General features: G+C 37.4%; 1 protein-coding gene across 2 annotated transcripts in view; it reads left to right on the forward strand.

Moving 5' to 3' along the window:
* GSL8 (glucan synthase-like 8) overlaps positions 1 to 13,752 on the forward strand; it is a 58,724-nt gene that overhangs the window by 38,125 nt on the left and 6,847 nt on the right. For both annotated transcript variants that reach the window (XM_011622908.3, XM_088856115.1), the window contains exons 30-48: positions 34 to 124; positions 252 to 412; positions 502 to 611; positions 6,807 to 6,941; positions 7,086 to 7,154; positions 7,262 to 7,436; positions 7,646 to 7,751; positions 8,714 to 8,833; positions 9,268 to 9,383; positions 9,468 to 9,551; positions 10,749 to 10,861; positions 11,253 to 11,305; positions 11,378 to 11,554; positions 11,660 to 11,707; positions 12,253 to 12,411; positions 12,620 to 12,733; positions 12,831 to 12,919; positions 13,076 to 13,234; positions 13,588 to 13,690. In XM_011622908.3, coding sequence (XP_011621210.1) covers positions 34 to 124; positions 252 to 412; positions 502 to 611; positions 6,807 to 6,941; positions 7,086 to 7,154; positions 7,262 to 7,436; positions 7,646 to 7,751; positions 8,714 to 8,833; positions 9,268 to 9,383; positions 9,468 to 9,551; positions 10,749 to 10,861; positions 11,253 to 11,305; positions 11,378 to 11,554; positions 11,660 to 11,707; positions 12,253 to 12,411; positions 12,620 to 12,733; positions 12,831 to 12,919; positions 13,076 to 13,234; positions 13,588 to 13,690 — 2,182 coding nt within the window. The remainder of the gene's footprint in view (positions 1 to 33; positions 125 to 251; positions 413 to 501; positions 612 to 6,806; positions 6,942 to 7,085; positions 7,155 to 7,261; positions 7,437 to 7,645; positions 7,752 to 8,713; positions 8,834 to 9,267; positions 9,384 to 9,467; positions 9,552 to 10,748; positions 10,862 to 11,252; positions 11,306 to 11,377; positions 11,555 to 11,659; positions 11,708 to 12,252; positions 12,412 to 12,619; positions 12,734 to 12,830; positions 12,920 to 13,075; positions 13,235 to 13,587; positions 13,691 to 13,752) is intronic.

The following is a 13,752-nucleotide window of genomic DNA, read 5'->3' on the forward strand; positions in this document are numbered from 1 at the left end:
TATGACTTTCTATGAACTATTGTATTTCATTAGGGAGCAGTTTGACACATGGAACATTTTGGCAAAAGCTAATAAAGAGGGCCGTCTCTTTTCCCGGATAGAATGGCCCAAGGATCCTGAAATTGTAAGCCAATGATGAGTTTGGTTGTTATGAATTCTGATGGATGCACTTTTGGAACCCAATTTAATTGTGTTTTGTGTGTGATATATATATATATATATTTTTTTTTTCCCCACTTTGTGGTGGGCAGAAGGAGCAGGTGAAGCGGTTACATCTGCTTTTCACCGTGAAGGATTCAGCTGCTAATATTCCAAAGAATTTAGAAGCAAGGAGGCGGCTTCAGTTTTTTACAAATTCTTTGTTTATGAAAATGCCTCCTGCAAAGCCTGTTTGTGAAATGATTCCATTCAGGTGGCGTTGAAACTTAAGTACATTTGGTAACTCTTTTATGATATTTTTTCTTCGTGGTAACTAACTCATCTCGTTTTCATTGGATACAGTGTCTTTACACCATATTACAGTGAGACTGTGCTTTATAGTGCCCATGATCTAAGTCAGGAGAATGAAGATGGAATCTCTACTGTCTTTTATCTTCAAAAGATTTTTCCAGGTAATGCAAACGTTTTGTGCATTGTCCTGATTATGACAACCCCAACCACCAACTAAAAAACAAAAAAGGGTTTAAGATCTTATTTGCTTTTGTTATCTTATTTGCTTTTGTTAAGTAATATTGTATGGTAGGCGGCACCTAGGCAGCCAAGGGGGTCTAGGCTGCCCAGCATGTAGGCGGGTGCCCTAGGATTTTGGTGACCCAGCTTTAGAAGGGGTCTGGGGGTGTTCAGAAATCCTGTTTTAGGGGCATCTTTTGCACAAAAATGCATATAAATGAATTGTTTTTATACGTTATATTAGAATCATGCCAAATCCAAACCAAAGTATCTGACAAATTGAGAATAACACATTAACACATCCTAAAATATTAAAAGCCTATAATCCAAACTCCAAAGTTCCAACCAAAGTATTAGATTATTGATACATCCCTTAAATCTGCTATGCAAGCCTCCTTTTCTGCCCTTTTTATGTTTTATCGTATTAAAAAATGTTTAATCTTCTCGCTGATGGCATCAAGAACCTTCTTACAAGGGGCAACATCCTACCTAATACCGGCAAGGTTTTCCATGGACCGTTTTATACCCCCATTAGTATCTATTCCACGATAATTACACCTTGTACAAGTTTTATTATGGGATTCGTTTTATAACCAAACTTTCAATTGGGATTACCACTTCTAGAAGAACTTGAAGAAGACATCAAAATGACAGGTAAAATCTCAAATACGTAGTTTCTTGACTAACCTTTATACTCGATCTTCAATCTTGAATGTTTGAGATGTTTTCCAATCTCAAAAGCTCGCTAATAAACCTCTAATAAGCTTTCAAAATCGATAAAAGTGAATCCAAACAAAAGGATGTTGTTTGGATCAATTTTAAAAAACTTTGAATTTGAATTTCTATCCAATCAATTTTTTTTTGTGTGTGTGTTGGAGGGAGGATTGGGGATTGTGGTTGTATTCTCTTAATAATGTCTTGAGCCTCTAGAGACCTGGCGTCTAGATGGCCTGCCTAGGCTTGCCTAAGCGTTGTGTGGGCTATTTTTTGAATCGCTGGTATGGGAAGTTGATCACTTGAATTCCATATTGCATTAGTAAGCGATAATTATGAGTTCGGTGTGCATGATAGCAACTTTGTGTAGTTGCCCTTTTTCTCTCATGTTATATGTAGCCTGAATGGAGTTTCTAAGTTGTCTGGTTAGAGGGCAATTGCTTTTCTGTTTTTTTTTTTGAAGTTGGTTGATTGTGTTAATACGGTAAAAAATACATATCTATCTAATCCTAAAGATGGCAATCCCACATGCTCAGACAACATAATTTGAAACGGTGCCAAATTACATTAACATAAGAGAAGAATTAATATAGAAAAGCGAAGGGAAAATTACATTAAAAAGGTTGGGCAGAGCCCTATATAAACTGAAAAGGTACCAAATCCTGACGCAGAGGCTGGAGCAGAGGGCCTTGAGGTGTGTGGCTTGGACCTCATATAGCGAGAGCAGACCACGTCATGCTTAAGACAGTCGAGTAGGGGCCTCTGCTAGCAGGTGAAAGAGCTGGTGCCAACACTTGGCAGCATAGTGTGGAAAGAACCCCACTGTATTATGCAAAGAAATCCAGGGAGCCAAGCATGAGGAGTTAGGTGTTTTATAAGGCGAGAGGAGGGTGGGTGAGGAGGTGAGAACCCCATTGTACTATGCAAAGAGATCCAGGGATCCAAGCGTGAGAGGAGTTGGAGGTTTTAGAGGGCGAGAGGAGGATGGGTGAGGAGGTGAGAAACCCGCTGTACTCTGCAAAGAGATCTAGAGGGCAAGAGGAGGATGGGTGAGAACGTGACCGGCATTGAGGTTTTGGAGGGAATGTTGACGAGACAGAAGGTATTTCCGTCCATAGTCATTGAATTCGCTAAACCAGACACCTTCCTAAATTCCCAAAGCAGGAGACCCCTCCCTAGTTTGTCCTTTTTCCTTTCCTTGGAGTTGAGAGGAGATTCCAGGAAATGGGCACGAGTACAGAGAGGTAGAAATTAGAGGAGTGGAGACTTAAAGAACTGGGGAAGGTGAAAAGAGAGGGGGTGTGAGGGGAGAGGATATAGAGGGGAGCTGCAATAACTTTAGAGGAAGAACGAAGGCGGGACAAGCGTGGTCTATGGGAAATAGGTTAGAGAGAGAGGAAGAGGTGAGGGAGGGAGATGGGTTGTGAGTGAGCAGGAACACTGGTGCATGGTAAGAGGTTTGGTATGAGAAAGGTAGGTGATTTAATGGGGATTGAGGATGGAAGAAGAAGGTGAGGAGGGAGGTAAGGATCGCAGTGTTGCGTACCTGAGTTTGATCGCTGAGCATTGAGAACAATCCTGAGGTTGAGTGTTTGCAGACGTGAAAAGTGGACGCAAGATGGAGGTCAGCCTTTCTCTGGTATGTTTGCGATCGTATATCGACGGTGGTTTGGTTTGGCAAGGTAAAATGATGGCCCGAAAGATCAAAATGAAGCTATAGGCCCCATGAGTTTGAGCTTTCTAGAGGGCAATTGTTTTTGTTATGTGATGCAGGAAAATTTGGGGGAACAACAAAATTAGCAAGACACAAAGCCAAACAAAAGCATAATTCAAAGAAACCTAGGGTTTCTTCTCCATAACCCAAGCTGGGGTTGCAAAACGCTAAGCTTTTATCTCTTTCAATTTCTAAAAATCATGTGGAATGACCCTCTCTCAAGGCCCCACACACCTCTAATATAGTACAGTTTAATATTTCAAGTACAAAAAGTGTCCAAACAAATAATACATTGACCCATATATCCTAATTTGACTTAAAATTTGTAACGACAATTTTATTTATATGAACAGTACTCATGAATCGTACTCATGAACGGTATTTGTGGATAGTACTCTAGAAATAAATAAAAAAATAAAAACCTTAGAATACCTAAAAAATAAAAACTAGAAATAAACCCTAAAACTAAATCTATAATATACATCTTTCGAAATTGAATAAAAATTAAAAATAAGAAGAATTTTGCCTTCCATCATTCTCCCCTGGTTGGAGAAATCTCGTCGAGTTTTGAAGTGTGCTAAGTTGAATTCAGCATCAAAACCACTTTCTTCAACCTTCTTTTTCTTTGGCGTCTTAGATATTATTCGTGGTAAAGGGAATTTCTCAAGAAATGGATCTTGAATCAATGCAAATTTATCAAATAGGGCTATCCATGAACTCCTATTGAAAATCATGTGGGAAACTTCAAACTCAATTTTTTGTTTTCTAGAGGTTTTTTCCAAATCTATTTCATTATTTTTTGAAACCTTGGCCACAATTTGCAGTTTATTAGTCGACCGCACTTCCACTGCGCTAGTTTGAATTCAATGTTCGTAATCTCTCTAATGCTCCACCTCTTCGATATTAATGGGATCTTCAAAGGCCATGAGTGGCATTTGACCTCCTACTGCCTCGTCTCCATATTTTTCACTCTCTCCCAAAATTTCGTCATCATCATCTTGATGCTTCTTATAGATTGGATTTCCTAAGAGATCTTGTTGTTCATTTGAGTATATATTGAAGATTGGTGGTGAATCCGAATCTACCACCTGCGGACTTTTGATGCAATATGTGCCAAAATCAAGATTCTCATCCTTCAAATCGAAAACCCTAGACTTATATTCCCAATATCTAGATCTGTCACTATCCTCATCACTTGACTCCCCATGCAGAGCGAGAAAGTGAAAAAGGCTTGTACTCAACATCCATTTTGGGTTAAAAGATAATCATAGCTATTATTGTTGCTCGCTAATTGCTGCATCTCTATTGAACTTGCCTTTTAAGTTCCTCAATTCTCTTATCTCTGGGATCACAGAGCGGAGCTATGAAAATCATCCTACAGCCCAGTCTCATTGCCTTGGGTTTGCTGAAATCACAAATCCTAGGGAAATAATCAACAAAAAAAACTGCTGAAATCATCAAAATCTAGGTTGTTTTGGTAAAACTTTGGCCAAAATCAGCAAGCCCTTGGCCCCACTATAACTTCCCCGTTTTGTTGTTGATCTAGGGAACCAAAAAGCAATGCTACAGTAATGCCCCGTACACTGCTACAGTAACTTTGGTAAATTGCTATAGTAATTCTCATATGCCGCTACAGTACCTTCGTGTAGATCGTGGGCTCTGATACAAAGTCACCAAGAAACAAAGCCAAACACAAGTACAATTCAAAGTAACCTAGGGTTTCTTCTCCATACTCCAAGCTAGGGTTGCAAAAGCCTAAGTTTTTCTCGCTTTCAATTTTTAAAAATCATGTGGAATGGTCCCTCAAGGCCCCACATACTTTTTATATATTATAATTTAAGTTCCAAGTATAAAAAGTGTGCAAACAAATAATACATTGACACATATATCCTAGCTTCACTTAAAAATTGTAAAGACAGTTTTACCCCTGTGAAAAGTACTATGAATAGTAGTTGTGAATAGTACTCGTGACGTAAATAAATAAAAAAACCCTAGAAGCTCTAAAAAACAAAAATCTTAAAAATAAAGCCTAAAACTAAAATTATAATCTATATCCTTTGAAATTTAACAGAAATTAAAAATAAGAATAATTTTGCCTTCCAACATTATGCTTTGTCTCTGCTGTTATTTTAATGTATTTATCACTGGGAATGATACTGACAATATCCCATTTTCATCTATATGATATGAACATGGCCTTTGGCCTAGATATGTTTTTTGGGTATGAGGATAGTAGAATTTCAACTTGTGAACTTGGTGCTTCTTGGTATATAAGACTATCACTTTCTTGTTTCATGGCATATATGCACTGACTAAAACCTGTAGTCCAAGGCCGAACAAGGCATTTTGTTAAATAAAATTCCTTGTCGTTTCCATTTTCTGGACAAAAAATTTCTGATGATGTTAAGTTGCAGTTGACATTGGGAGATCTAAGCATGTTGGGTGATCCCCGAGCTCTTTGAACCTTGGGAAGCTGAAATGTTCCACTTCTTGACTGGGAAAAAAACAATTCCTATAAGTATAATCTCAAATAAACCCTCAGGTCTATGTAAAGCTGATGGACCCCCTCCAAATTGGAAGAGAGGGACGTTTAACCCGCCTCATTACCTTTTTCTTTGTCCAAATTACAATATTTATCCTTTTCTTTGTTCTAATAATCCCATCATCGAAATGCTAGAAAAGAAAAGCTACCTCTCTTTCTCTCTCTTTCTCTCTCCAACTCCATCACTCGTGGACCACTTTTCCTGGTCACTCTCTGTCAAGTCTTAACCTCCAATGAAGCCCCATCTCTCTCTCTCTCTCTCTCCAACTCCATCACTCGTGGACCACTTTTCCTGGTCACTCTCTGTCAAGTCTTAATCTCCAATGTAGCCCCATCTCTCTCTCTCTCTTGAATTTCTTCTTTTCCAACCAAAGGCCTATGCCTTTCTATATGATCCCCTATGTATCTTTTTCCAAGTCGTATGATCTCTCTCATGGAACTCCCAATTTTTTGTAACTGCTAAGCAGAAACTGAAAATATTTTTTGGTGGTTCCAATGGAAAATCTCTAGGGTTGACTTAGATAATTCTAGCTCTAAAAAGAAATCTCAAATTCGTGATTTTGAAAACTGAAACCTTTTACTCCCTTGTTTAATTTTCATTAAAGCCCAAATATTCCCAAGTACATCCATTATACATTCTTTTGGGAGGGACCAAAAGTGAACCTTTCCAGTAAGACCATTTGTTCTTCCAGCTGCTGTGCGACTATGACGGTGCCTGGTATCTGCTTTGTGTCAGTGCTAGTCCTTAGAGTGAGGTGTACGTGATATTTTGGTTTCTGTAATTTTTGGAGGTAATCATGGACATATTTGGTTGAGATTGTTTAGTTGGTATGTGTTGAGGTAATCGCGGACATTTTTGGTTGAGATTATCTAGTTGGTACGTATGCATATAGCATGAATGCGCATGGCAAGGTTGTTGTCTTCCTTCTTTAATCCTTATTGTATAATGGCATTATGTTATTTGTGGCATCCAAGTGCACTTGGGCGTGTGTGTCCATGTGTGTACCCTGGTGGTCATATGATGTGAATGGTCTTAAGACCATCTTATCAATTTCTTGTTGGCATAGTGCGACCTCGTTTATCTATTCCTGACATGACTACGTCTAGAAAATCTGGATTTCTATTCTTTCGTTTTCTGCTTTTTCACTTCCTTTGGTTTTCTTTTAGATGAATGGGCCAATTTCTTGGAGCGAATTAAGCGTCAGGATTCGGAAGCAGATGCCATTCTCCATGATGGTTCTCCTAATGCCTTGGAATTACGATTTTGGGCATCCTATCGAGGCCAGACTCTGGCCAGAACAGGTTAATATCTTTCCTCAAGTCTATTTCTGATGCCACTCCACATGGATCAGCTCAGATGCCTTGTAAAATCATTCCTTCTTTGTTTTTGGATTTCAAGTGGTGTCAGATATTGCTAAATGGTGTTTTTTGGCCATGGTGTTGCAGTTCGGGGAATGATGTATTACAGAAAGGCTTTAATGCTACAGAGCTATTTGGAGAATAGATCTCTTGGAGGTATTTGGTATTCTTATTTTTCTTTCCACTTCTGCCCTTACTCATGCTTCCAGATTCATGACTAGTTTTTTGAGCACTCCTGATTACTGTTTCTTCTTGTTTTGTAGAAATTGAAGATGGTTATTCAGGAAATGATTTTACAAGTATGGACTTTGAGCTGTCTCCTGAATCACGGGCACAAGCAGATCTGAAATTTACTTATGTAGTATCTTGCCAAATATATGGACAACAGAAACAGAAACGAGCCCCAGAGGCTGCTGATATTGCTCTTCTTCTGCAGAGGTTCTCTTGGATGCGTATATTTATTTATTGGATTTGGGTCTAAGTTCCTTTTTTATGCTCTTGTTATCTTCAAAGAAATTTGCATACTTATATTGAAAATGGACGTTCTTTTGCTGATTCCATGTTAGTATTCTGTCATGTTCTCAGCTTAACCTTTAGGTTAATTACCTAGAGTAATATATTACTTTCTCTTTGATCTCGAAAATCAGGAATGAGGCTCTTCGGGTTGCTTTTATTCACACAGAGGAGAGTGCTGATGGATCAAGAGAATATTTTTCAAAGCTTGTTAAAGCCGATGTTCACGGAAAGGATCAGGTAGTTTTGTTTTTGTTTTATCTATGCCATAACTTATTCATCATATAGCCAGAGCTTCCATTATAAGGTACATCTAAAAAGGCTTTACAACTCTACGAGTGTAAATTACTGTTGTCATTCCAAGAGTTTGTAGCTCTGCCTTTCCTCTCTAGTCTTTGCTGAGCAACTGGGCAGTTTACCAACTTATGTAGTTGTACACGTGGTAATTTGAAGGAGATGCTCCATGGACCCCTGATATTCAGTTTCTTTCATCTTGCTTCTCTGTCAAGCACAAAATTATAAAGCGCTCTGGTTTTCTAGTGTTTCACTTGCATCATTGTGTCAAATATACTTAAAACTACAAGACCACCAAGTAGTTACAAGAACGATCAACAATCATCATGACAAGCCCCTTGTCTTTTGGCAAGTTTCTTTGCATCCGTCAACGAACAAGAAAGGGAATGAGGCTGGACCTGCTCAATATTAATTTTTTTTAGCAGATTTGCAGCTAAGACATGATACAGGAGTTTGATATTTTGACTTATGTTTGATATTTCTTCCCAATTCGTATGTTGTATAGTTTTGTAAGATGACTTCTACATTAGTGTTCAATGTATGTTTGTGTTTAATATGCATAGTCTTATAACATTGATTTATTCTTCTCATATTAGTAATATAATATTCATTCTGGATTTAATTATATGGCAACATTTAGAACATTAGTTTAGAGTATTATCATATATGGTTCCTAGCTCTTCGAAGCCTTCCAGGCTGTTAATATTGACGAACGAAGTCATAGAATGCGGCGTTTCAGATGACATGTGGTTCTTGTTAGCAACTCCGTGCTGATCTGGTTGCCTTGATTTCTTTTGTTTCTCTTCTTAGTTTTTGTTGTATTTTTTATTTGAAGTTGTACATTTTTTAATGTTATTCTGGTTGGTATGGAGTTTCATAAGTATATAATCCCTTTATTTTTCATTTAGGAAATATACTCCATCAAGCTACCTGGAGATCCTAAACTTGGAGAAGGAAAGCCTGAAAACCAGAATCATGCTATTATATTTACTCGTGGAGATGCCATTCAAACAATTGACATGAATCAGGTGGACCTTATCATCCTTTTACCTTGAATTCATGTATCGATCAGGATCCTTGGAGTTGTGATTTACAATGTTTCCATTTTTTCTTTTGAATGGTTGAAAGAAAAAAAAAGGGGGAAAAAAAAGGTGGAGGTGGCCAGTCTACAATTTTATTGCAGAAGCAAATGTAAAAGTCTTGCAATTAATTATAACTGTATACAAGGCTATAATGTCTTATTGAATAAATGACTTCTGGCTTATGCTGCTTGACACATACTGTTTAGTTGTAAGCATTACACAAATATATTTATCTAGTGAATACGCTTTGAAGGACAGATCTTTTTTAAGACTGTTTGGAATGTTATACTGCTATGAATATGCAAATAAACAATTGTTCATGCTGCTGCATTAACATCTTCTTTCTGATTTGTGTGTTCTGAATTTTTTATGATGTACAGGATAACTATTTTGAAGAGGCTTTGAAAATGAGGAATCTTCTAGAGGAATTTCATAGAAATTATGGTCTTCGAGCACCAACTATTCTAGGTGTTCGAGAGCATGTTTTCACTGGAAGGTAGGCCAGTTGCATTTTCCTTTTAGTACTAGGTAAATTTGTTGAGAACCTCGATTTATGTTGTGTTCTTTATTGAATTTGCAGTGTCTCCTCCTTGGCTTTGTTTATGTCCAATCAAGAAACTAGTTTTGTGACTTTGGGCCAACGTGTTTTGGCAAATCCTCTCAAGTAAGCTAATGTCAATCTGACTTTCTCTATATCGACAAAATTCTACTTGTTTGCAGCCCACTACTGCCTTATGCATTTTCAGCATAACTCTCTAGAGCTTTGCGTTTTCTTTCCATTCTTGTGCTGCTCCCTTCTGCTATCTTGCTATAGGTTTTTGATTGAGCAATTCCTCTTTGGGCCATCCATCCACGTTTATTTTGTCTAGACCCTGCAGATTTAAGTACAGTTTTCTATTTCTCATCGTTTGGATGGAACAAAACAATTTTCTAGACGCACTAAAATTGCTTTGAATTTTAAAGATTTGGGTCATGACTCATGACTTAGCTTGTTAGGAATCCCAGCATCATAACCATATTTGGGATAGAGAACCAAATTAGGAGAGGGAGGAAACAAAAGCGTTAGGGGGTTTGTATGGGGGGGGAGGGGGTTTAGTAATCAGAAGGATTAGAGTAGGAAGCAGGGTGAAGAGGTTTGGGAGAGAATGTGGTCGAACATCAAGGTGGGAACTCCCATTTGGGGTGGTTTTGGTTTTCCCCTCTCTCTGGATGCAACTAAGCTGATACCAGCATCATGTGGGTATTCTTGAATAACTTATAATTGAATGCTGGATGCTATTAGCTTAGCCACTCTTTGTGCTTCCTTCTATTTGCTTTTGGAGAGATCCAAGTTACGGATTAATTAAATCGTCCTGTAGTGTATGATCTGATTAGTTGCTTGGATTACTTTGTGGAAGCATAAATCATCACATTAACAAGATAAAGTATCACTAGTTTTAACATTCATAGTTAATGCAAAGAAATTCTTTTGGGGCTATATCATGTTTTCAGATAGGTAAGGATGAAACAAGATATATGAGAACCTATTTATGAGAAATACAATAACCTGGGACACAAATTCCCCTTCATTAAATGATACAATTATGCACATACCCCCCAATTTTTCCTACACTGTTCTTTGGTAAATGAATATGAACTCGGAATGAAAGTCTTAGCCTGCATTGCTAGAACATTTGGTGTCATAGAAATTGCATTATGACTCTGCTGCTCTTTCAACTTTTGAAGAGAGCCTTTTTCTTTTGTTGAGTTCCTTACATGTCCGATGTTAGTATAAACTGCCGGAAAAGAAAAAAGAAATTATTTATTTTTAATTTTAATTTTTAGCTCAGCATGAATGCTTATCTGAATCTTGTTTCAACAGGGTTCGAATGCACTATGGCCATCCAGATGTATTTGATAGGATCTTTCACATTTCTAGAGGTGGCATTAGCAAGGCATCCCGTGTTATCAATATAAGCGAGGATATCTATGCTGGTAAGAGTTTTCCTGGATCTTTTCTTAATGTAGGTATCTTAAACGCTTCTCTGTGGAGAGGCTCATATTGTTATTGGTTCTGGATATTCTAGGTTGCTGAGTCTTCATATATTTTGGAGTCATTTGATATATTTTATGAGAAGCATTGATGCATTGCATTAAAGTTTAGTTCACCTTGGGCGCATCACAGTTGATTATCTAGAGAATCTGGATATCTAGAGAAGCATGCATCTTTCCACATTAAGGTTTCCTGTTTCCTACATGTTTCCCTGACCCATAATATAGTGAAACATGCCTCCTTCCTAGAAACAGCCTGACTTGTAAAGTGCGTTAATGGGTTTCTGATGCATCTAATATATTAAGTTCCTTATAGAGCTTTATAATGGTGCAGGATTCAATTCCACATTACGACAAGGAAACATCACACATCATGAGTATATTCAGGTATACCTGTCACCTAATTGATATTTTGTTTAAGAGCTATAGTTTTACCTGATTTGTGATGCCTTTGCCTAGGTTGGGAAGGGAAGAGATGTTGGCCTGAATCAAATTGCGCTGTTTGAGGGGAAAGTAGCTGGTGGAAATGGGGAGCAAGTCTTAAGTAGAGATGTGTATAGGCTTGGACAACTACTAGACTTTTTTAGAATGATGTCGTTTTATTTCACCACCGTGGGCTATTATGTCTGTACTATGGTAGGGCCTTTCATTTGCCTCCGTCTTTCATGCATGCCGAAAACTGGTTTTTGTTGCTACTACTATTCTTCGAAATTTGTGACATGTTATGTGGAATGATTGCAGATGACTGTTCTAACCGTGTACATATTTCTTTATGGAAGAGTATACCTGGTAAGTTTGCATGATTAGAACTTGTTTGGATAATTTTATCTGGAATGTTATCTTGAAATTAATGGATAATTTTATTTTTGTTAGCTGTTTGTTACATATCTTATATCATGGATAATGTTATTAAATACTTGACTTTTCAGTGATTTCGAGCTATTTTTAGTTATTTCTGGCCAAGAAAGTAAAAACAGTTTTCGAACAGATAAACTTACAAGCAAAACTGCCAGTAAGTTTATCTCAGATAACTTTACAGTGGACATAGCCAAACAACAGATTACTCATTATCAGGATTAACTTTATTGAGACAGTGAATTATCGGTGGTAACAAGTACATCCTAACTGGTTCTTGAGGTTTTTGTTTTAATGCATGACATAATAGGAAGTTGATTATAGAATAGGGTTCATGTTCATTACTGTCATGCTTTTCCTACTATAGCGATTTTGATATTTTTCTCTCAATCTGTTTCTTTGCATGCAGTTGTCTATTGCTTTCATATGATTTAATATTGCAATGTTTACCTACTGGCTAAATGCTATGCATCTTTCAGGCCCTTTCTGGATTGGATGAGGGCATTGCAAGGCAAGCTAGGTTGACGGGTAATACCGCACTGTACACGGTTTTAAATGCTCAATTCTTGGTCCAGATTGGTATCTTTACTGCAATCCCAATGATAATGGGTTTTATATTGGAGCTGGGACTTCTGCAGGTCCGTCGACATGTTTTTACCTGATATATTTGTAGATTATCAATTGATATATTTTTGTGTAAATTAGTATCTTTCTATTCAAGATTTGTGGTAGTCTCTACTCTCTCTTTTCTGATGAAAGAAAACGTGGCGATTTGGTTGCTTAAATCTCTCTTCAGAAAGAATTGCAACCAAAATGTGTTTCTTAGTTCTGATGTTTTTATTTCAGGCTGTCGTTAGTTTTATAACCATGCAACTTCAGCTGTGCTCTGTATTTTTCACATTTTCTCTTGGGACAAAAACTCATTATTTTGGCCGCACGATTCTCCATGGAGGTGCAAAGGTACTCTTTCTTTCCTTTCTGTTATATTAGGTTGTGATCTTTTATATGTCATATCTAACTATGGTAAATCCAAATTTGGACCTTTGACAACTGACAGTACCGTGCAACTGGGAGAGGCTTTGTTGTCCGGCATATTAAATTTGCAGATAATTATCGACTTTACTCCCGAAGTCATTTTGTTAAAGCGTGAGTACTGTTTGCCTGTTATACTCTGACTCATCCTTACTGTGGGCTTTGCTTTTTGACTTATGCCTAAATGTGTCAAGGTAGTTTATTGTCATAACTTTTTGCTTAGTTTCTCATGGTAGTTTATTAGCTTATGGTGGAACTTATTGGATGCAGGCTTGAAATTGTTGTGCTTCTGATAGTCTATATAGCGTATGGCTATACAAAGGAAGGAGCGATTACTTTCATCCTTATTACCCTCAGCAGTTGGTTCCTAGCCGTTGCCTGGCTTTTTGGTCCTTATATTTTCAATCCATCAGGATTTGAGTGGCAGAAGTAAGCATCTTTTCTTTATCATGTGATCAGGATAGTCTATGATATTTAATCTTACAGATCTTCAAATTTTGAATATGTTTGAAGTGCATGAACTTTACTCAAAAAAATATGCTTGAAGTGCAGTGTTTGCTGACTTGGGTGAGCTGACTCGGTCTTCCCCGGGTCATCTATACTGAGATTGGAACACCATAATTGATTTATAACTAATCATAATTGATTTGTAATTGATTCAATCTTTTGAATAAATCAACTATATGATTATTATTTTTCTTATGATTTTAGTAGTTTTTTATTTTATTTTATTTTGTTCTCATTTTCTGAGAAAATGATGATCTTGCTTTGTGAAACCACAGGACTGTGGAAGATTTTGATGACTGGATAAATTGGCTTCTTTACAAAGGTGGAGTTGGAGTGAAAGGGGAAAATAGTTGGGAAGCTTGGTGGGATGAGGAGCAGGTTAACTTGATTCGCCTTGACCTTACATTTGTGCTTTATAGATTGTGCTACACTAAGCCAAT

Source organism: Amborella trichopoda, chromosome 13 (genome assembly GCF_054954075.1).
Source record: "Amborella trichopoda isolate Santa Cruz 75 chromosome 13, AtrichopodaSantaCruz75HAP2 v2.0, whole genome shotgun sequence".
Classification (NCBI taxonomy): domain Eukaryota; kingdom Viridiplantae; phylum Streptophyta; class Magnoliopsida; order Amborellales; family Amborellaceae; genus Amborella; species Amborella trichopoda.